The sequence below is a fragment of the Lepidochelys olivacea genome (genome assembly GCF_965140295.1).
Source record: "Lepidochelys olivacea isolate rLepOli2 genome assembly, chromosome: 3".
Lineage (NCBI taxonomy): Eukaryota > Metazoa > Chordata > Testudines > Cheloniidae > Lepidochelys > Lepidochelys olivacea.
Genome location: NC_140413.1, coordinates 112,004,779 through 112,029,014, shown reverse-complemented (window position 1 = coordinate 112,029,014; position 24,236 = coordinate 112,004,779). Strand labels below are relative to the sequence as shown.

Here is a 24,236-nt window from a genome sequence, read left to right as displayed (position 1 = left end):
ATACTCTCATTTTCTTCACAGCCAACCAATCTTATATCCCCCCTCTCCCCCCCCCAAAAAAAAAATCTTACAGACTCCTTCTTTACAAGTTTCAGGTTTAGTTGCTTTTTATTTTCTAGTCTATCCAGGTTCTTATCACCCATTTACTATGTATCTGAACATGTATTCCGGAGTGGGACTTTCAGGCTCAGCTCCGGTTCTTTTCACCTTGCTAATGCCTCCACAACATGTTTTAATTTTTGCCCTGAGCTAGCTTTCCTAGCTCTTCATTCTTGCAGCTCTTTATATGTCTCTTGTGCTACTTCTCATTGTTAAAAAATCTCAGGTTTTTGATATCTGAAAATTCAAGATAGAATAGCTCTACCCCCATTCCCTGTTCCCATTTCCCCCCCCACACACACACTTCCTGATTGACTGCAGACTATATAGTAAAACTTGAGTTCTGCTTAGCTATACCTTAACCAATCATTTTCCTGAAATTTAACTAACCAACCCTAACATATTGTAACATGGTTATGTAACCAATTATATCTCACCACCTTCATTAGTTTACACCCAGCAAAATTAATTATACAGCAGACAGGAACAATCACAGAACCAGACAGAGATTATACAGACAAACAATAGCAAAGTGGAAACTATAATGACAAAACAATACAGAAGTGAGGATTTCACATCCAAGCTATTGATAAGTGAGTTCTTGCCAGACAGGATGCTATCAAACTAAGTTTCCTTTTACATCTTCTAGGCACTTCCCTTTCTCTGGAGGTGATAGGCATTAACAGGACAGGACTGTATTCCAAACAGCCCAATAGCACCTTATTTCAATGTGACTAGTTTGGAATGTGAGGAGGTGACTGGTCACTTCCCAGCTTATGGCTGCCTCTGTTGCTTAGCCAAAGGCCTTAGCCTAAGAACAGGGCCTCAGACTGTCACAGTAAGAGAAGGACCTTCACCAGCAGACAGTGATTTTGATTCTTTCTTTTATACCTCTATAACTAGCCAAGCGATAAGAATACACCTAAATTCTTGGAGTATAGGCCTTTACTGACAGGCCTGAATATCTATATCCTAACAGTAATAACAGCCCTTTATTTACTCTCATGGAACAAAAGTCTCTCACGTGTATTATGATTGCATTTCATCTGGTCTCTGAAGTAGGCCTGAGACCAAAAGGTACTTTGATTCCACCAGACATGGAATCTGAATCGGTTTCCTCCTCCATTTCTTCTTTGCACCCATCTGTCTCTTCTTCATCTTCATCTTCACACCACCAATTGTCTCTTCTCCTTTAATGTAATAGCAGCAACGACAAAAACCTTCTAGGAACGTTGCCTCTTGACCACTATTTGGTGATTTTGCCTGTCCTTTTATTGATCTAATAAAACCTCCAATATGTTCCAGTTCACTGAGACCTGTTTCTTCCCTCCTTTCCATATTTAAACATACCATCACACTATTAAGGCATTTGTTTTTCTTTTTCCATAATGTGCTTTAATGCTGATCCCTCTTGCCTTTTGCTGGCCCAGAAGTGAGTCTGTCACACTTCCACAACTATTAAACTGATGTACAAGAAGAGCTATTTTTTCAAATAAATTTTAAAGTTTGTAATTATTTTACTCCACTAACAGTGAACATAAATCAGATGTCAAACTAACAAGCTTCCTGCTGGTTGTTGATGACAAACAACTATACACAATACCTTCATAGTTGTAAAAAAAACAACAACAACCACCACCACCACCCCAACTGATTAAATTCTACGAGCATTTATAACTTACTCTCAATAAAGGACTGAAGGGAACTCTGAATGTCTGTAGTAATTCGTGCAGAATGAGGTGCTGACTTGTTTTTTTCTTTTTCACCATCTCTACTTTTCTTCTTTCCAATTTCTCTTTGTTCCAGCTTATCTACCAAACAGAATAAAAAGTATATATTTTCTTTTCCTTGTAATGCCTTTAAATCATGAAACCTCATTGTCTTATCAGTATTTCAGGTAAGCTTTTTAAAAGAAAAAGAGTAAAATTCTTGCTAAGTAGAATAGATTGAGAAAGCACAGTAAAGACAAAGGCTATGTCTTCATTGTCGAAAAAGGTGTGTTTTTACATCAAGACAGAAACCTCAATGTAAAAATCCTAGTGTAAACAAGGCACTGTAGTTTTTACATTAATGGAACTGATGAGGGAAAATGGGCAACCTTAATTCTGGCATTTAACTTTTGAGTGCTTGACTTTCTTTCCTTGACATAGACAGGTATGTGTCTGTGTGTGTGTGCACGTGCATGCATGTGAGAGTGTAATTTCCTGGGTTTTTTAAAAACCGAACAGATATTCCATCATGAGGGACCACATCATGGGTCATCAGCAAGGATGGAGCATTTAAATCCACCACACAGACCTGTGCCACTTGAACTAAGAGTAACTGATAGCAACAGGAGGTTGTCATACTCTGTGTGGACCAGCACTCGAGGAAGATGGGACACTTTACCAGAGGGTTTGCTGACACCAGAGGAATAGTGAGACTCAGGATCCTTGAATCTATTCCAGATTCTGTAAAGAGTATGCTTTCGTGGGCACATTCGCCTTACCTAGCCAGTTCAAGTCTCCACTTCTCAGGCTTTTAATCCCATTCCCAGTCTTCTTGCCCCCCAGTTACCCACATCCCAGATCTTAAATCTCTCTCTTTCCTCAACTGTGGTCTCTGGTCGCTCCACCCCCATATCATTGATCCCTATCCCTACAGGCTCCCAGTTCCAATCTTACTTGCCAGATTCCTCATCCGATCTCGGGCTCTCCCCACCTCCATTCCTCTCAGCTCCTTGGTCACCCTCTTTGCCCAGTCAGTCCCAGTTTTCCATCCCCACCCTGGGTCCTCATCAGATCCGTTTCCACTGACTACTGCCTCTGAGTCTCCACCCAATTCTGGACCCTGCTTCCACTCCCAGTCTCCTTGTCTAGACTCCAGTCCTCTCCTCCCCCAAGTCGCCACAGACTCCTTATCCCAATCAACTTCATCTGCTCCCTTCCCACAGGTCTGGCTCTTGTCTTCTCTGCAATTGACTCAGGCAGCTTCATTCCCCACGCTACCTGGATCAAGCAGGGTGATCAGAAGTCACTCTAGCTACAGTCCAGCTAGGCAGCTACTTAGGGTGATAGATTTCTGGACTGCTGCATATAAGTGCAGAATTGGCCCAGCTACTCCTCTGTCATCACGGAAGAGCAACTGGGCCAAACCTGAGTGATTCAACTGTTTTGGCCCGAATTTTCCAAAACAGTTCAGCATGAGGCACAAACCCAGCAGGAAAATTTCATCCAAATGGTTAAAGTTTGCCAAAAATATAATCAACTGGAAACATGGTGGTTATAATGGGAATTATAAAACAACCTTAATTACAGATGATCCTATCTACCCCATCTATAATAATAATATCAATAAAGAAGAGTTAGTCTCATAGGTTAATACCCTATTTCCATCACTGATACAAATCTGAGACTTCAGAAACTTTGCACTTTGAATTTTCAAAAGCAAATCATTTAAAAAATAAGTAATATATTTAAAGGGTGAGAATCTCTGTTGAACCTCTAAGAGGCGCAGTACAGAACTCACAGCTAAGGGGTGGAAGGACTGAAATGTCTTGAAGCCCGTGCTGTGTCCTCCTGATTATCAGCTGTTTCAAGGGCTGGAGTGGTCCCTGTTGTAATTTAGATAGGGGCTATGTTACAGCAGCCTCCCTGGGCTGCCCTACAGCTGACAGTGCTGCTCAGGATCTCTGCAACCCTATACCCTCAATCCTGCCTCTGGAACAACTGTGAAGCTTCCTATGTCAAGGCTGGAGAGAGGATCCTCAGAAGCCACCTGAGGCTATTTTCCACAGTTCCTGCACAATTGGAATTCTCCTCCAGCTAGATCCAGGGCTTTTCAAGTTCCTTGGCTTTACATCATTCTGGCTCTTTTCCTCAGTTCACAGGGACCAGAGAGGGGCTAACTCAGGATCTCACCTGTATCTTTAAGTTTAAGTTAGGGTAGGCAGTGAACACAGGATTCAGTCTATAGCTTGTGCTTTCTTATACAGAGTTGTTGCAGAACTACACATATGTTGTATTGTAAAAACTGAAGCTAACAGAAATAAGCATGAGAGCTAAACATTGCAGAATGACATTGTGGAATAAGTGCATTAGATAAGTAACGTTCCAGGTTTATTATTTAAATTCAAATGGGATTTTAAGGAAAATTGAATTCCAGAAATGTTAAATATATTAACTCGCCCTCAATACAATGAATAGAAAAGTTAGTTGCATTTTGATTTAAACCTGTATGAACAGTTATTTATATACACTCACATGTTCACAAAGATATACACAAAAACACTGCTATCTTCCTTTCCTACTTTAAAAAATAAACAAAAACACTTTTGAAATTGCATGTTTGTGTTAATTTTAGTTTTCTGAGCTCCTTACAAGTAATCACCACCTTGTAACATCCATTATGAAATAGATACTAATGACAAGCTCTTTTTGGTCAGAATTATTCTTGGTCAATCACCTTAGGGCAAATTGTAACCTATATACTTGTTTCTTTCTACAAGGAATGCGTTTCTATGGAAATGTCGATGTGCAAAACAGTGGAACATAGTGTTCTCCCACAAATGAATTAAAGGGAGAAGGTACTTCAAAAAATTAGCCCCAAACCTTGCTACCACTATGGTCAACAGTTAAAACTAGACTTACTCTGGATTTATACTGGTGTCACCAACAGCAGAATTTGGTCCAGTGACTTCAATGGGAGCAAGACTGGGCCTATAGAGTAGCTTACAGTGTAATGAAGTAGGATGTGCTTGAATGCTGAGCATTATGTCAACTTTGTCTATCTTCAATTTGAAATGTTTTTATTGTGTCTGGAGTTTCCTACCTCTGCCAATTTTCTCAGCCTTCTCCGCTTGCTTACTGGCAACTGGAATTTCATTTTTTGACTCAGGCCCTTTCGTCTCTTTAGCCTTCATATCTGAAGGAGGATTTTTCAGTTCAGGAGTTGTCTCATTTGGTAGCTTAAATTCTGGCACTATGTCTTTTAAAAAGATCCAAACTTTATCCAAATATCCAGGCCTTAAAAAATACATACAATACATCAACATTACTTATATTTGCTACAGAATAAGGCTTTCTGCTCTGAATCTGACAATTTGGAAAAGTAACTGTATTATTTCAGCTAACAAGCACACTGCTCTATTTATATGTTTGCATGTATAATCATTAGAAAAACAAGAGTTGGCAAGAACAGGGTTTGTGCTCGGCATTATAGACAGACTGGTTAGTGGAGCTAGCACATCAAGAAATAGCGAGCCATCCTGTGCTCAGGCTTGTTAGGAGACACTGCTGTGAAAGACCCCTGATACTTTACAACTAATGGGGAAATCTTTGGTAGATCATTCTGCAACACTAGAACGATAATGTAGGATCTTAAACTGAGACATAGAGTAAACATCTTAATAACTAAATCCTGATTTTGTAAAAAGAAACACCCCTCCAAAGGTCCTTCTAGACTCTCCTATTCACCTCAATATAACCAGCTCCAACACCTTCTCCCCAAGGATTCCAACAAAGACTTTCTAACAGTCCTTTGATATGATGGCTACTGTTGTGCTGGTTCCGCACAGGGGATCCTTGCATCCAGAAATAAAGTAAAATCTGATCAGCTGGGGTGTGTGTGTTGGGGGTGGGAGGAGGGAAAACGGGGGTGGGGGCGGGAGATGGACCTGAACAGACTCCGACAGTAACTGCATGAAAAACTTAAAACCATGTCTCCGAACAGTTGATTGTGCAACAAGCTGTAGCCAGCTCTGTGTTACTGCATTCAGCAACAGTGTAGTACTCACTCTTTTCCTATTTGCGAAACAAAAAACAAAAAATAATATTTAGGGTCAGATTTGCAGACACTGACTTTCATTGAAGCAGTAGTAAATTGTGGATGCAATATGGTCCCTGTAATTTAGGTCATTTGGATGTCTAAATTCCTGATCTGCAGGCATATTTTGGGGCTTAGACATCTAGTAACCTAAGTAACCTAAATTGCAAGCACAAGTAGGAGCCCGAAATAAGGCCAGACTGAAATTTTGGCCCATTATGTAACTATTTACTATTGGAATATTAGTCCATTTAATGTTTAACTATTTCTTTTAAAATACATTCACCAAAAGGCCACAAGTTGCAAAAGTACTATTTCTTTTACAAACGGAGCCTTCTACACTATATATTCCAATCAACCACTCAAAAAAAAGAGGATGTCAGACTAACTCCCTGTTGCACTGGCTGTTCAGAATGGACTTGAATATGAGCTATCAGGGAGAGATGGCTGAGAGACTGGGAGCAAGAGTGTTATTAAATGAAGTTTAGTATGACTGTTTGGCTTGAAATAAAAGTAAACAAGTTGCATCAGCTTGGAAATGTGACAAGAGCAGTCAATTGAGCTCAACCTCTTTGTTTCTAGTTACACATAGGATTTCCTGTGTTTTCTACAGTAAATTCTTATACAAAGTGATGCTACTATATATTAAAATAATCTTTGCCTGTTGTATATCAGAATAAAACTAGACATACCTAGCAAATTGGACTGTTTTCATTGCTGGGTTCAATATGAGTTAAAAAGTGTAACTATGTAAAAAAGAAACATCAACAGCTCTAACCTTGTAATAGCTTCACAAGTGTCAGAAGTGTTTGCAGACATAAAGTTAGCAAAATTCTTCAGGGACTGCAAGCTTCTAACCTCCAAAGTCTTTAAACACACATCTCTCCACTTACTAGAGTTAAAAACCTGACCTTTCATAAATTGATTTTGATTGATTTTTAAGGCCCACATCTCAGTTCATCTAGGCTCTCTGAAAAATAGTATTTAATTGTTTAACAGAAGAACTCACTGGAGAGGAATAACTTCTGGTATCCATCCAGTAAGTGCATGGAGAATTGTGAATTCCTCCAGCTCTCGTTTTCCAACTTCATGTATACTACAAGAAATTCAAATATTAAAATATTTATAGTTAAGTAGAGCCTGATACAACTCCCATGAAAGTCAATAGTCAACAATAAGGTTAGATGAGGCATATAGAGATTAGCAAATTACTGTAAGACAAGCTATCAACACACAGAGCAGTTATGGATGTTCTTGAATCCATTGCTGCTAAAGATCTCCCAGTTGAAATTTCAACATTTTCAGCTTCATTGGCTGCAGCTCATTCTCCTTTAAATTTACTGAAAGTGTATAATACACCCTTTTGAGAAAATCTTCTACTACAATTAACACTTTCTTTTTGCAATGTCACATGACAGTAATTAGATAATGAAAGAAAACTGGAAACCAAAAGGTTATCTGAAGTTCGTTATAAATAAAATTTCTGATCTCTCTACCAACTTATAAATGCCACACAAAATTAACTTTCACATATATGTCTCTTTGCTGGGTTCTCAGACCTCAGTCTTATGTCCTCTAAACTTATATTTAATTAAACTAAAAGGTAAAATGTTTAAAAGTACCTGTTACTCATAAGCATAAAATCTCTTTTGAAAATGGAACTTAGGCTTCTAAGTCACTAATCAGCTTTTGAAAATTTCAGCCTAGACTTTTTTTTGTTTGTTTGTTTTTTTAACTCTCATAACAAATGTTGCAGTATACTAGAAAACAGAACTCACTTAGGTGTGGGCAAAGAACATGATTCAACTGTTGAAATTCTGGAGACACAATTGCTCGCAGAGAGCCAGATTCTGGCGCAGGGTACATCCCCTCTCCCCAACCCCACTACCACCCTGGAACAGGAGGGGACTTGAGAGGCAAGCTGTGTCTGAGCCACAGTCTGCTTCCCAGGTTGATCCTGGGCAGTGCTACACCACGCTACTTAATATGTGAAAAAATCATGACTAAACCCTAATTATCAATATTTTGTGATGCTCTATTTTTCTATACTGCATCTTTGTAGGTTTTATTTTTTATTCCAAGTACCTCTAAATTACACTTTTTGATAAATACTAGCAAACATATCTTCTACATGTTTTTATACTTAGTTGTCTCTATTATGTTTATTTTTGTAAAGATTTGATATAGTCGGATTCCTTAATTTTGTCTTTTATAAGAATGCATACCGGTAATTATTTCAAAAGTTGAACACTAAATGGAAAGGCCCAGCAAGAAGTCAAAGAACGTCTAGTATATCATTCATGAACTATGAAAATCTTTCTGAACTGATAACTTAAGTGACTGGCAAACCTTATGTTTGAAATATGCAGGATGTGACCCTCTCTGTCAAAAAATATATCCACTAGACTGCAACAGAAATAAATACTGCAGTTTAAACTTGGCCTCTTCAGAATCCACTCTCCAGTTCCACTATTTTTCTTTCCTTTTCCTAATCAAAAGTCCTAATCTTTTTTTAAAAGGTCACTCTCAAGAAAATCTTGACCTAATAAAATACACTACTCATTCTCAGAGCAGAATTTTAAAATTTACAACTTATTGCTAAATATAACCTCCCTTTTAAAAAAGTGAACATATATGTTTGTTTATATTGTTACAAATGAAAACCCATCCTTGATTCTATTTTTTTCTTCTCTGTTTTAGCAATAGACTAAGGCTATGTCTACCCTACAAAGCTAAGTTGACTTAGGTTATGTTGGCAATCATCCACTGCTGTAATTAAACCGCTGGTGCACGTCTACACAATGCTCCTTGTGATGGCGTAGCGTGTCCACAGCTGGTGCTCTTGCATCAACAAACAGAGCAGTGCCCCTGGGTGTAACTATCCCATTGTTCAACTTGCCATCATCTGCCACTGGGTGGTCTGGGAAAGGGTTGCAGTGCATCTTGGGGGTAGGGTCAGCATTCCATCACCCCACAGTTTTCTTCGTCCCATCACTCCATGGGCTTCCTACTATGTTTTGCACTGCTTTTCAACAGCCCCTGTAAATTGTGTCAGAGTAGCAGCCGTGTTAGTCTGTATTCGCAAAAAGAAAAGGAGTACTAGTGGCACCTTAGAGACTAAATTGGTTAGTCTCTAAGGTGCCACTAGTACTCCATTTCTTTTTGTAAATTGTGTGTCCGCCATCTCTGTCTAAAAGCCTGGATCCTGAGTCTGTCTTGTCACAAACAGCTGCAGCGGCACAGGAGCCAGCAAACAGCTGTAAACAGGGGAGTTTGAGTGGGAGTTTGAAAGGAGAGTTGGGAGGGGGAAGACTAAGAGCCAGGCAAAGGAACAGACAGGCTAGTGAAGTGAGTGTGTGGTGTTCTGGCACTGTTTTCGTAGTCGTTGGGGGTTTGTTTTGCAGTGGGTGGGTGTTTTGGTGTGGTTTGGTTTGTGTTTCCCAGACTAACAGGACTTAGGTGAGAAAGCTATGACAGACACAGAGGCAGCAGTGGTAGTGACCCAAGTAGCGGAAGACACAATGAAGATGACTGGATATAGAAGCTGTGGCATGTATATGATCCTGCAGGGGGTAGCTGAAATGAATTTCATCTGTATGACGTGCCACCTGATAGAGTTGATGGAAGAGAAGATTGTAGGTTTGGAGATGCAGGTGGAGACTCTGGTTGAGTTTAGAAGGGGGTTGAGCGGATGATGGAGCAAAGACATGAGGAGGCTGAAGGGAAAAGCTCAGACTTACAGATGGAAGCAGGACCGAAGAACTCTGAGGGAATACTGCTGGGTGAGGAAAGTGGACAGTAGAACCATGTGACTAAGAGAACCAGGCAGACGAAAAGACGGGGCAGTGAAGGAGAAATAGAGCTGAGGAACAGGTTTGCAGAGTTGGAAAATGAAGAAGGGACACAGCAGGTAGTCACTGAAGGTGAAAGGGCAAGGAAAAAGAAAAGAGCAGACAGTCCTATTGGAAGAGGGCAAAAGTCAATGGAGATAACACCACCAAATATGAGCCCCAGGAGGATACGGGATGGGTTGCAGAGGATTGCAAGGGACAATAGGAATCGAGAGGACTTGCGGCCAGATGGAACAGAGGATAGACTGGAGAATTGCCCATCGCCAGGAAAAGGCAGGTCTACGTGATTGGGGACTCATTACTGAGAAGAATAGACAGGCCTGTAACAAGAGCTGATCCAGAGAACAAAAGGGTGTGCTGTCTGCCGGGTGCTAGGATACGGGATGTGGACCTGAGGCTGAAGAGGATCCTAATGGGAGTGGGAAAAATCCACTGATTATCCTTCATGTGGGAACAAATGATATGGCTAGATTCTCACTGGAACGTATCAAGGGAGACTATGCCAGGCTGGGGAAGATGCTAAAGAAAATCGAGGCTCAGGTGATCTTCAGTGGGATTCTGCCTGTTCCTAGAGAAGGGCAACAAAGGTGTGACAAGATTATGATGCTCAACAGATGGCTCAGGCAGTGGTGCTACAAGGAGGGCTTTGGGATGTATAGCCATTGGGAAGCATTCATGGACAGAGGACTGTTCTCTCGGGATGGAATTCACCTCAGTAGAGAAGGAAATAGACTTCTAGGATGGAGGATGGCAGAACTGATCAAGAGAGCTTTAAGCTAGGAATTCAGGGGAGATGGTTGGGAGATGTCAAGGTAATCTGCACGCCAGTTATCCTCTTTGAGAGGGAAAAAAACGAAGAAAGAAAGGATAGGGTAGGAGAATGGATATAAGGAGGAAGGGCAGTGTACATACCAATCTAGTAGGTAATATTGGTATGATAATCAAGTTGGGCCATTTCCAGCACAAATCCAGGTTTTCTCCCCCCCACAAACCCACTCTCCTGTTGGTAATAGCTTAAGTTAATAGTAATTAACTTAGGCTTGAATAGAGACTGGGAGTGGCTAAGTCATTATGCAAGGTAACCTATTTCCCCTTGTTTTTTCCTACCCCCCGCCCCCCGCACTGGTCCTCAGACGTTCTTGTTAAACCCTGGATTTGTGCTGGAAATGGCCCACCTTGATTATCATACACATTGTAAGGAGAGTGATCACTTTAGATAAGCTATAAGTTGCATCACACACACATCTTCAGGAATAGTGACCTGTAAAGAAAGCTGCAAGCAGGGACTTTCTTTCCAGACCAGAAGATTGTAATTGAGGATGTGAAAATGCCAGTTGTGATCCTTGGAGACCCAGCCTACCCCTTGCTCCCGTGGCTCATAAAGCCTTACACCAGAAACCTTGACAACAGCAAGAAGCACTTCAACAATAGGCACAGCAAGTGCAGAATGACTATTGAATGTGCCTTTGCCAGATTAAAGGGTCACTAGTGCTGCCATTTTGGGAGGCTAAACCTCAATGAGGAAAATACTCCCATGGTCACAGCAGCACTCACAGCTTTGATTCATACAAGTTACATACACCACCTTCTCACTTTCCCTTGACAAGCACACAGCATGGAAAGAACCCTAACCATGACGAGTTGGGCACAATGGAGAGGGAGTAAGATGGGACAAAGGTAGGGGAAGCCTCAGAGGGGGATCATGACAAGCTTCTAAGGACACTATTCTGAATACTGGCACTGTTTTCCATAGATGGGGGTGATAGAAGCTGATATCTCACTCCCGAGGGTAACCAAAGATGCAAGGGTGCAGTTCCTGCATGCGTGCGGCTGCATACTGGGTCCATATGCTGCTCGCCTGCTCTGATGCCTGCAGGCGTAATTGCTGATTGGCGCAGAAAAGTTTCCTTCTGCAGGGGAAGGAACAAAGCAGCCCTCCCAAGGAATCTTCAGCAGAGGATTTCAGAATATCTCCACAAAAGATTCCTAGAGATCAGTATGGAGGATTCTCAGGACATCCCGATGTGCATCAACTTTTCCACATGGCCCCCCCTCCGTCTAGCTACACAGGGGAATGAGAGGCAGATGCATATAGTGCTACTGTTGGTTATATCTATCCCTCTTCTACCCTGGGAAAAAAATAGCTCTACCTCATTTCTCCCTGCAGTATCAAAGCACAATGAGTACTTACTGGGACTCCCCTCTTCTGTATCAGGCGCACGAAAGCCAGAGTGCTGGGACTGGCTAGACCACTCCAGAATTAAAAACGGGTCCTGGCTCACCATGCCACTAGACGACCCTGTCACCTGTTCCCCATCCTCTTCCAATTCCAGTTCCTTGTCCACCACTTCATCCTCAGGGTTGACCACTCCAGAATTAAAAAACGGGTCCTGGCTCACCACGCCACTAGACGACCCTGTTGCCTGTTCCCCATCCTCTTCCAATTCCACTTCCTTGTCCACCACTTCATCCTCAGGGTTAACTCTGCTAGCCACTGCCTCCAGCCCCGCCCCGCCCAAAGTATCCATGGGGCTTCTGGCAGTGGAGGTGGGGTCGGCACAGAGGATAGTGTGCACCAGACCAATGATTGGCCTCTCTTGCTTTCTGGTATGCCTGCCTCAGGTCCTTGATCTTGGCACGGAACTACTACGTGTCCCTCTCACACCCCTTCAGCTCCATGCCATAAGCAATCTGCCCGTAGGTATGAAAGTTCCTATGGCTGGAGCGGAGCTGCGACTGCACAGCCTCCTCTCCCCACAGACCCAGCAAATCCAACAACTCCAGGCAGAAGCGTGTTTGCTTCAGTGAGCTGCCATGCTCAACTGAGAAGATGCTATGTGAACTGTTCACAACAAGCAAGACAGGAAGAGGAATTTCAAAAATTCTTTGGGCTTTAAAGGGGGAGGGGCACATGCCTGTGTACCTGGCTGCAGTGCAACGGACTTCAAAGTGGTGACCAGAGCAGTCACGATTGGCATTATGGACACCTCCTAGAGGACAATTTGGGCAATATAAGCAATGCAGTGTCTACCCTGACACTGTGTCACTCTTTGTTGGAAAAAACTCTATGCCCCTTGTCCAGGTGGTTTTATTATGTCGGTGTAGCAGGAGAGCTAAATCCGCTGGAGGAGATTTGCTGTGTGTACAGCGCCACTGTTTTGTTGACGAAAGATTACTTTCGTCGACAAAACTGTGTAGTGTAGACATGGCTTTAAGGTCTCCATCCTTACTGTCTCCAATTTATATCCTGTTATTCACTGTGACTCCATTCTTCTTTTAAAAGAGAGCTGTAGTGGACTGGAATCCCTTCAGAGTGTATCATTACTACCCCTAATTGGTTGGAGGAGTTCCTTTCCCAAGAAACACAAGTCCCACTGTTCCTGCCCAAGCGGCTGAGTATACTGCATCCAGAGCACTTCAAATCTTCATTTGCCTGGCCTACAGACTGAACTGGCCTACAACTGAACAGAACCAAATCTATAATATGGCACTGCAGATTACTATCACTAACTTCACCAGCACAGACCCAGTAATTTTGTTTTCACTTCCAGTTTGTATATTACTTGTCCAATGTTGATTGGTTAAGCATTACTTAGCTTAGTATCACTGCTGTAAGACATGATATTTAACTGACAAACTACGGATGTTGAAAGCAAGAACCACCATGCATTATGACAATATTGCAGCATGTAAGTTACCTTGGTTTTGTCATCTATCTCCACTCTTCCAAACTCATTAAAACTTCTGGGACATTTGTGCTCTGCATGTGAAGGGGTTTTTTGTTTGTTTTTTGCAACAAACACAGTAACGTCAGGCAGACAAGGCGATTAAGATTTCTTAGATTAATTTCCTTATGAAGCTTTCAGAGTGTATACATGTATACAGGTTTCAGAGTAACAGCCGTGTTAGTCTGTATTCGCAAAAAGAAAAGGAGGACTTGTGGCACCTTAGAGACTAACCAATTTATTAGAGCATAAGCTTTCGTGAGCTACAGCTCACTTCCTCAGATGCATCTCACTTCCTCAGATGCATCTGAGGAAGTGAGCTGTAGCTCACGAAAGCTTATGCTCTAATAAATTGGTTAGTCTCTAAGGTGCCACAAGTCCTCCTTTTCTTTTTACATGTATACAGAGAGAGAGAGAGAGAGAGAGCGAGAGAGCTGTGTCTGCTACAGCCACTGAGAATACTTATACACAGATTTACTGTGGCAGCTTTCACATCGGAGCTCAAAAAGCACACATTTACCATTACAATAATTTGCAACAAACATTCACCATGTGTATTATGATTTTGTTGCTTATTAATTCCATCTGATTTTATAGAACAAATTGATAGAGAGCTCCCTAAACATACTCAGTGTTTGCCAGCTTAATGATTGCTTTGGTCAGCAACAGTGGCCAAAGTTCAGTTTGACAGGTTGTAGATGGAAGCAACAAATTATTCTCTTCATTGAAAGGCATAGTATCATCCACAATGATCTTTCGCCAGCATCCCTATGAATGAGAAATAAAAGAAACATTAAAACTGTGTGATGGAAATAAGAAACAGATTCAGTGTAGGAAATTTTGTTCTCCAAGAACCCACACCTACTCTAGCTTGATTTATATCACTAATGATTTTAATGAATAGGGAAAGTAACGCAGATTGCAATTTGAAACCCTAGTAGGTACACTCAGCATGCCAGATACTGAAATTCCTTGCTAATTTGATGGAGTTTATCTCCAATTCTGTTACTCACACTGATCTCTACTAATGCCATGTTAAATCTTAACCTACTATTTATTCCAAATTATTTGGATAAGGCTCTAATTTGGCATTCTATATACCACCTGCAAAACATGCAACAAGCAGGGAAGAATTTTAAACATGTATATTTGTGTACCTGTGTTTATATTTTAACATTTAGCAACACCATGATAGATTTTGAAATATTGTTGGTATTTTGCAGTATGCAAAGAAAATTGTTTAGAGAATGTGAGAGATTCATGGAATCTGTTTTCATATCATACATATTACTACCTCGTTACTGTTAGATTTCTATGTGAAATAAAACAGTCAAACTGCAATTATTTTCCAAATTTATGTGCAGTCTTAAATGTATGGCATATTTTCAACTGCTATCACAGAGTCCTTGGAAACATATGCCAAATGCCTCTTTAAGGCCTCAATCCTGCACATACTTTGGCTCATGCTTGACTTTATGCATATGAATAATCCCATTGTTTTAAATGGGACCACTAATGTGCCTAAAACTAAGGATTAGGGCCTAAATCATGTATAAGATATAGAGAGGAGAAATGATGGTGTAGTTCTATTGACCTCTATAGGTATTTATAATGCACTCACTATGGTATCTGAATTATTTACAAAACCTCAGTTTTAATTTAATGTTATGAATGAAAATTTAAACCCTTCATGGTTTTGTAATCAGAACTCCTAAAAATAAGGCACATTTCAGTTTCAAAACACTCACTTGTGTCTCAAACTAAAATAGTATTTAATTTCCCCCTTTTCATAATCCTTTTGTGTTCATAGGATTGTAAGGTGAACTTAAAAATTACCAAACTCAATATTAACATGACAACAATGAAAGCACATTAGACTCAACATTGCAAAAAAACATATACAAAGGCATGAGCCCCCAAATTAACAAAACATAGCAAAAATACATTTAGGAGCATGCAAAATTCTACCATCAACATTTCACAAAATATTTATTGCTACCAGCCCACATCCTTACCTGTGGTTGTTTTATTGGGGTTTGGGTTGCTGGGCAAACCCTGTAATCTGCACCTATTCGTACAAGTCATTTTCTTTTAGGACACCTTGACCTTACCCTTCTAGTGCCTTCTCCAGAATCCCTGAGAAAATGGGATATAATGGAGAGCCAAGAAAATGTTTATTTGAAATCTTATTTTTTCAAGGACCCATCTGATAGAACTGCAGGGGTTCCCAAGCTACGGTCCATGGATCACTGATATTTGCAGAGCACTTGCTGGCTTGTCACATGATGCTGCCCTTTTTGTTTCCAGCAAAGAGAGCCTCTATGGACCTGTATAACTAGCTGGAGAAAAGGCGCAGAAGCCAGCTTTGCTTTCTTTGCTGCATAAGAGGAAGAGAGGAAACGGAAGTTGTCCTCTGGAAAGGGTCAACCACCAGCAGCAGAGGAAATTCCAGGAGAGAAAGGAATCAAGCAAGGAAACCAAGGAAAGCATCTGCAAAAGGAAAGGAAGAAAAGGTAGCATAGAATCATATAAAAGGCAATGGACAAGAAGGGGAGGAGGCAACAAAGATGCATGGACAAAGGAGCAGGGCAGGGGACAGGAACATACAAATTGTGCAAGAGATTAAATGAAGAGCAAAAGAGCACTTAACTTTCTGGGAGAAAAAAAAACAACCTAAATGCTAGTTGCTTTTCCATGTAAGTAACTGACATTTTCCACAGTAATGTTGCATGATCAAATAGGAAAAGGAAGTAGTCAATGAGGATATCTACCCTATGAAAAAGCTGCTGAACCCTCAGAGTATAGTATCTGGGGTGCTGCTGTGATTAGTTAGAAGGGGCTTTTAAGGACTAGCACAGGCCAGCCTTTTGGCCCCATTAATGATAAACAAAAGAGCTGTGATTAAGAATAACTAATAAAAAATTAAAATTAAATTAGAAAGTCGGTCAGGCAAAATATACACAGTCAACAAAACAGGCAAAAAATCCAAAAGGAAGCAAAAATAGCCATATCAGCTTTTGAGTGACCGAGTCTAAAAGACAGCCACTGATGGTCTCCAGCGTACATCCTCAGGGATGAGAATTCCTTAGAAGGTTTCCATGAAGGAGAAGAACCTGCCCCACAAGCAGAAGCTCAAGCACTTTGTACCTAAATTAATAAAACCTTTTTAGGCTATTTTCAAGATATTCGAATCCACTGGGTTACCAGAAGCTGCAGAAAGCTCTGCACTTCAAAATGAGGGAAACAAATTCACCACATCAAGGAAAGACAAATGCTCTCTTTTACTTAAACTAATTTTTAAGTAAAAAACACTAGTAGTGAGACTACATTATTACGAGGTGGTAGTGTTAAATTAATTTACATAATGGTTTTTGAATTTTTTTTTATTTGGCTATAATCTGTACGCTTTAGTTTAGTTTGATAAATTCTTTAAATGTAATAGGTAGAACATGGATTCTGTCTGATGGTTCCTATTGCTATGCCATTGGTGCTCCCACCAATTCTTAATATTTTAGAAGATGAATCTAAAAAGAGAGTTTAAACCATATGATACATAAATGAAGGAAGTATCATATACATAGGTATTTCTAAAGGCAAAGAACATTTGCTAATGGCCATAACTGATTTTAAAATTTCTCAAGTGCATTTTTGAAAACCAAAGAAGTTATTGAATGGCAGGCCTTTAATTGCTCAAACAATGAGATAAGACATAGCTTTGTCTCCTCTCTCATGTAGCAGTTCTACCAAATGCTTCATAAAGCAAGCAGTACAAGTTAATGGGCAAAGAAAATGGAATGTTTGTCTACTTATTTTTCTCCATAACTAAGGATGCAGTAACTCTGTGTAAGTAATTCTTAAGAGTGCATTTCTTACTAATCATACCTTTAACAGTTAAATAACATAACTGCAGTGTGACATTCTTCTTTTCCTTTCAGATGTTATTTGACTTTTTCCCCTTGACTGATTTTTTGATTTCATATAGTTAGTAAATCTTCAAATCCGTATTGTAATTATCATGCATTGACAATAGCCCCTTTTAAAAGCCTAAGTATATATTATTTTAAAATGTACATTGTGAGAGAGAGGGACTAGAGACAGAGGGGAAGTAATTCCCAAGGACTAAAAGTAAGAGTTCAAATTCAGAAATAGAAATCCTTATGAGATAGAGAGAAGAAATGAAGCAGCAAGTTCAGGGTAATACTATTTTTGGGGTCAGAATTTTATTTGGTGGAGAAGGGGGAGGACATTATTGGCAGAAACGAGCTGAATGAATGTGCAGGAGGAAAATCAAGCTAATCGCTCTACTATTTTGCAGTTATGTTGAATCAGTACATTCCATGCCAGGTCTTAAGATTTAAGAGGCAGCCCTGTCAGAAATGAATATGAGACCCCCACAGAACTCCTACCTAAACTTTGTACCAATTGGTCCCAGTTCTTTCCCTGTAGAATACAACCTGATTGTGGAGAACTGGGACCCAGGACAGCAGAACGGGGATAGGAGTACTACTGCAACAATACAGGGTGGAGGTGCCAGAATGTGATCGCTTATTACAGTTATTGCTGAAGAGACTGGATGTGGTATATCAAGTAGAACAAAGAGGAAGGGTTCAACCACATGCTGATTCTGGTGAGATACCAGTCTCCTTAAGAGACAATATGATGTCTCACTGAAACCAGCCTAGAGTAAAAGCCCACCCCCCTCTTTATCCTCCCATCTGTGAACTTTCTCTACCTCTCCCTTTATTCTTCCCCCTCTCAATTTCCCTTCAGCTCTCTTCCAGATTTCCCTTCTCACCCCCCACCCTTGGGTGTTTATCACTTTCCCTTCTCCTTTGCATGTCCCCTTTTTTCTCTCTCCCATGAGGTTCCCCACCTTTCCTGAGTACTGAATTGGTAGAACCAGCAGAGGAAGCAAGGAAAAGGGAACTTCAGTGAAGGGAGAATAGAAATGAGACTGATTAGAACACACACAACTCAGGAAATGACAGTTAAAGTAGCCTATGCAACTTTAACTGTGCAGATGTTAAATACAGATATACAATACAGTCGTTTATTACATGCGATTGTTCCCCATAGAGCCCCAGCATCATTCGTACACTACAGACAGCACCCTCAACCCAAGATTATATGGGTAAGATCATGTTCTCTGAACTCCTGCAACTGACTCAAGAGGTGGAAGACAACTCCTGGCTCCCTTGTGTGGGCTACTAGCATTACAAGTCAAAGTGCCAGGGACAGGGCTGCCTCCACAAATCTGCTAGTTCACCCCCCAAGCAAGTGGATGGAGAGACTTGGCTCCCCTCTTTCCCACCTCCACATCCCTAAACAACGTGGCAAATGGAACTATCAGTAGCGGATTATTAATCCCAAAGGAGAGAGCCAGGGCATAAATTATGACTCTGAGTGAAGAGTTGCAATTTGTTCCCTCATCTACTCCTTGGGAAGCTCAACTATGCACCGCCTCTTACAAAAGGTAAATTGTAAAGATACAATCTAGCACTATATTATATTTTGTCAAGGTAGCAACTATGGTTATGAATGAACTGACACGGTTATTGTTTAACCATATTTTAGTTTCTCATACATTTCTTTTAAAATTACCTTTTGAGGGGCTATCATATGTTCAGACTGATCCTACAAGCAAATCTCTTGATAGATTTTTAGGAATCTTTCTGAAGATATTTCTGAGTTAAACCAATTTGAACAGAACTCAATTTTAAAACTTCACTCGGGGCCTATATTGAATGGAGGAATGTGTGCTTTTCCTAATTTCAATTTCCTAATATTAAATGAACAAAGTTGGGGACATTTAAGAATAGAATGAACATGTTTAGGATTTTGTTTTCTGTTACTTAAAAAAAGGTGCACCAAATCAAAACAGTGTGCATGGGTGCTAATATTTAAAAGCTCCCCTCACCTTTGTTTGCATTTGTGCTCATTCCAAGAATCAAAAGTGATTATAAATATTTTAACAGGGTGTGAGATAAGAGAGTACAACCCGTCCTTCTTATTTTTCTGTACAGGAAATTTAGACATGACCACTAAAGCAACAGTTTAACATTGAGCTGAGATGAGTGATTTTGCAAGGATTATGGAAGAATTTGGGTAATTTTTATTTTTATCTATAGAGATTTTTGAAAGAACCTTGAGTCACGTAGTTGCTAAGCAACACAATGTACATTACAGGGCTCACTCAACATCTCTACACTAACACATCTCTTTATGAGAGATATATAAACAGAGATGTGTTCCTTTTTGTGCTACAGTGTTAACTCAAGGACTGCAAGGCAAAAAGATACACCTATCATGGACTGAAGACAGGGAGTAAATGGCTAATCTTGCAGACCAACAGGAAAAAAAATTACTGATCTGAATCAGAGAGCAGAAAGCAGAATTTGTAAGGGGCTATGCATGGGGTGGAATGCACACAGAATTATGGAATGCATGTAAGGGGTCTGAGATATGGTATCACAAAAGGAAAATGGAGGTGGTTTTCAGAAGTTAAAGATGAGAAAAGATTGAGGCTCCCTGTCCTAAAGACTTAAATTCAGGGTAATTAGCACCTCCATAAGATTATGCAGCCACAGAAATTGCTTTATATTTTCCTCTTTCGTTGGCTGCTGTAGTGTTCCACCATTCTGCTGTCCCTGCTTCTGAGGACAATATTTTGCCTGCTTTTGAGATATGGAAAAGGCATGCAGGGCTGCATGCGGGGACTTGCGGAGACTACAGTCACCTCAAAATTTGCCTTAGTCCCCCAGTTGCCACCCCTCCCAGTGAAAAGGTCAAATGTCACGCAGAAGTAAGGGTGGCATGGTATGGCATTGCCACAGTTACCTCTGTGCTGTTGCTGGCAGCGGCACTGCCTTCAGAGCTGGGTGGCTGGAGAGCAGCGGCTGCTGGCTGGGCGCCCAGTTCTGAAGGCACTGCTACTGTCAGCAACAGCTCAGAAGTAAGCACAGGTGGGGAGCCAGGGAGTTTGAGAGCAGTCCCCAGCCCGTGTTCCCACCCACTGGGGCATGCTGCCCAGTGTGGGTGTAAGTACCTGGGCTCCACACAGTGACCCAGATTGACCCGCTCCGGCCTGGGCTCCTGGGCCCTGCCTCCTGCGGACGCTGCTCCCCAAGGGCTCTACCAGCTCCAGAGCCAAGAGCCCCCCTGCCCGAGCAGCTTTTACCGGCTGCAAGCAGTCATATTGTATGTTTAAGGCCTGGTCTACACTAGGAGTTGAGGTCGAATTTAGCAGCGTTTAATCGATTTAACCCTGCACCCGTCCACAAGATGAAGCCCTTTTTTTGACTTAAAGGGCTCTTAAAATCGATTTCCTTACTCCACCCCCGACAAGGGGATTAGCGCTGAAATCGGCCTTGGTGGGTCAAATTTGGGGTACTGTGGATGCAATTAGATGGTATTGGCCTCTGGGAGCTATCCCACAGTGCTCCATTGTGACCGCTCTGGACAGGACTCTCAACTCAGATGAACTGGCCAGGTAGACAGGAAAAGGCCCGCGAACTTTTGAATTTCAATTTCCTGTTTGGCCAGCGTGGCAAGCCGCAGGTGACCATGCAGAGCTCATCAGCAGAGGTGACCATGATGGAGTCCCAGAATTGCAAAAGAGCTCCAGCATGGACCAAACGGGAGGTACAAAATCTGATCGCTGTATGGGGAGAGGAATCCATGCTATCAGAACTACGTTCCAGTTTTCAAAATGCCAAAACATTTGTCAAAATCTCCCAGAGCATGGAGGACAGAGGCCATAATAGGGACCCGAAGCAATGCCGCATGAAACTTAAGGAACTGAGGCAAGCCTACCAGAAAACCAGAGAGGCAAATGGCCGCTCCGGGTCTGAGCTCCAAACATGCCACTTCTAAGATGAGCTGCATGCCATTTTAGGGAGTTCAGCCACCACTACCCCAGCCGTGTTGTTTGACTCCTTCAATGGAGATGGAGGCAACACGGAAGCAGGTTTTGGGAACGAGGAAGATGATGATGATGATGAGGTTGTAGATAGCTCACAGTAAGCAAGCGGAGAAACCATTTTTCCCAACAGCCAGGAACTGTTTCTCACCCTGGACCGGGAGCCAGTACCCCCCGAACCCACCCAAGGCTGCCTCCCGGACCTGCCAGGCGGAGAAGGGACCTCTGGTGAGTATACCTTTTAAAATACTATACACGGTTTAAAAGCAAGCATGTTTAATGATTAATTTGCCCTGGCACTCGTGGTTCTCCTGGCTATACTCCCAAAGCCTTTGCAAAAGGTTTCTGGGGAGGGCAGCCTTATTCCATCCACCATGGTAGGACACTTTACCACACCAGGCCAGTAGCACATACTCGGGAATCATTGTAGAACAAAGCATGGCAGTGTATGTTTGCTGGCATTCAAACAACATCCGTTCTTTATCTCTCTGTGTTATCCTCAGGAGAGTGATATCATTCATGGTCACCTGGTTGAAACAGGGTGCTTTTCTTAAGGGGACACTCAGAGGTGCCCATTCCTGCTGGGCTGTTTGCCTGTGGCTGAACAGAAATGTTCCTCGCTGTTAGCCACGGGGAGGGGCTAGCAACACGCTGGGGGGAGGCAAAATGCGACCTTGGAATGAAAGCACATGTGCTATGTATGTAATGTTAACAGCAAGGTTTACCGTGAAAGAGTGTACCCATTGTTCTAGAAAATGTGTCTTTTTAAATACCACCGTCCCTTTTTTTCTCTCCACCAGCTGCATGTGTTTCAAGGATCACAGGATCTTCTCCTTCCCAGAGGCTAGTGAAGATTAGAAGGCGAAAAAAACGCACTCGTGATGAAACGTTCTCTGAGCTCATGCTGTCCTCCCACACTGACAGAGCACAGACGAATGCGTGGAGCAGACAATGTCAGAGTGCAGGAAAGCACAAAATGACCGGGAGGAGAAGTGGCGGCCTGAAGAGAGTAAGTGGCGGGCTGAAGAGAGGACTGAAGCTGAAAGGTGGCGGCAGCGTGATGAGAGGAGGCAGGATTCAATGCTGAGGCTTCTGGAGGATCAAACCAATATGCTCCAGCATATGGCTGAGCAGCAGGAAAGGCAGCAGGAGCACAGACTGCCACTACAGCCCCTGTGTAACCAACCGCCCTCCTCCCCAAGTTTCATAGCCTCCATACCCAGACGCCCAAGAACGCGGTGGGGGGGCCACCCAGCCACTCCACTCCAGAGGGTTGCCCAAGCAACAGAAGGCTGGCATTCAATAAGTTTTAAACTTTTAAAGTGATGTGTGGCCTTGTCCTTCCGTCCTCCACCACTCCTCCTGGTGCTTCTCTCCTCCACCACCCCTCCTGGGCTACCTTGGTAGTTATCCCCCTATTTGTGTGATGAATGAATAAAGAATGCATGAATATGAAACAACAATGACTTTATTGCCTCTGCAAGTGCTGATCAAAGGGAGGAGGGGAGGATGGTTAGCTTACAGGAAAGTAGAGTGAACCAAGGGGCGGGGGGGTTTCATCAAGGAGAAACAAACAGAACTTTCACACCGTAGCCTGGCCAGTCATGAAACTGATTTTCAAAGCTTCTCTGATGCGCACCGCGCCCTCCTGTGCTCTTCTAACCACCCTGGTGTCTGACGGTGCGTAACCAGCAGCCAGGCGATTTGCCTCAACCTCCCACCCCGCCATAAACGTCTCCCCCTTACTCTAACAGATATTGTGGAGCGCACAGCAAGCAGTAATAACAGTGGGAATATTGATTTCGTTGAGGTCTAACCGAGTCAGTAAACTGTGCCAGTGTGCTTTTAAATGTCCAAATGCACATTCTACCACCAATCTGCACTTGCTCAGTCTGTAGTTGAACAGCTCCTGACTACTCTCCAGGCTGCCTGTGTATGGCTTCACGAGCCATGGCATTAAGGGGTAGGCTGGGTCCCCAAGGATAACTATAGGCATTTCAACATCCCCAAAGGTTATTTTCTGGTCTGGGAATAAAGTCCCTTCCTGCAGCTTTTGAAACAGACCAGAGTTCCTGAAGATGCGAGCGTCATGTACCTTTACGACCATCCCACGTTGATGTTGGTGAAACGTCCCTTGTGATCCACCAGAGCTTGCAGCGCTATTGAAAAGTACCCCTTGTGGTTTATGTACTCGGCGGCTTGGTGTTCCAGTGCCAAGATAGGGATATGGGTTCCGTCTATGGCCCCACCACAGTTAGGGAATCCCACTGCAGCAAAGCCATCCACTATGACCTGCAAATTTCCCAGGGTCACTACCCTTGATATCAGCAGATCTTTGATTGAGTTGGCTACTTGCATCACAGCAGCCCCCACAGTAGATTTGCCCACTCCAAATTGATTCCCGACTGACTGGCAGCTGTCTGGCATTGCAAGCTTCCAGAGGGCTACTGCCACTTGCTTCTCAACTGTGAGGGCTGCTCTCATCTTGGTTCTTGCGCCTCCGGGCACGGGAAAGCAAGTCACAAAGTTCCATGAAAGTGCCCTTACGCAAGCAAAAGTTTCGCAACCACTGGAAATCGTCCAGACCTGCAACACTAAGTGGTCCCACCAGTCTGTGCTTGTTTCCTGAGCCCAGAATCGGCGTTCCACCACATGAACCTGCCCCATTAGCACCATGATGCCCATATTGCTAGGGCCCGTGCTTTGAGAGAAGTCTGTGTCCATGTCCTCATCACTCACGTCACCACGCTGACGTCACCTACTCGCCCAGTATCGCTTTGCCAGGTTCTGGTGCTGCATATACTGCTGGATAATGCGTGTGGTGTTTAATGTGCTCCTAAT

The 24,236-nt window shown here is 42.3% G+C and overlaps 1 protein-coding gene across 1 annotated transcript in view; it reads right to left on the bottom strand.

The window, feature by feature from the left end:
- The window catches only part of ADGB (androglobin), a 222,396-nt gene that overhangs the window by 153,710 nt on the left and 44,450 nt on the right, over nucleotides 1–24,236 (bottom strand). The window contains exons 6-9 of the mRNA XM_084623349.1: nucleotides 14,106–14,245; nucleotides 6,911–6,997; nucleotides 4,909–5,102; nucleotides 1,782–1,910 (exon numbers count right to left, since the gene is read on the bottom strand). Coding sequence (XP_084479475.1) covers nucleotides 1,782–1,910; nucleotides 4,909–5,102; nucleotides 6,911–6,997; nucleotides 14,106–14,245 — 550 coding nt within the window. The remainder of the gene's footprint in view (nucleotides 1–1,781; nucleotides 1,911–4,908; nucleotides 5,103–6,910; nucleotides 6,998–14,105; nucleotides 14,246–24,236) is intronic.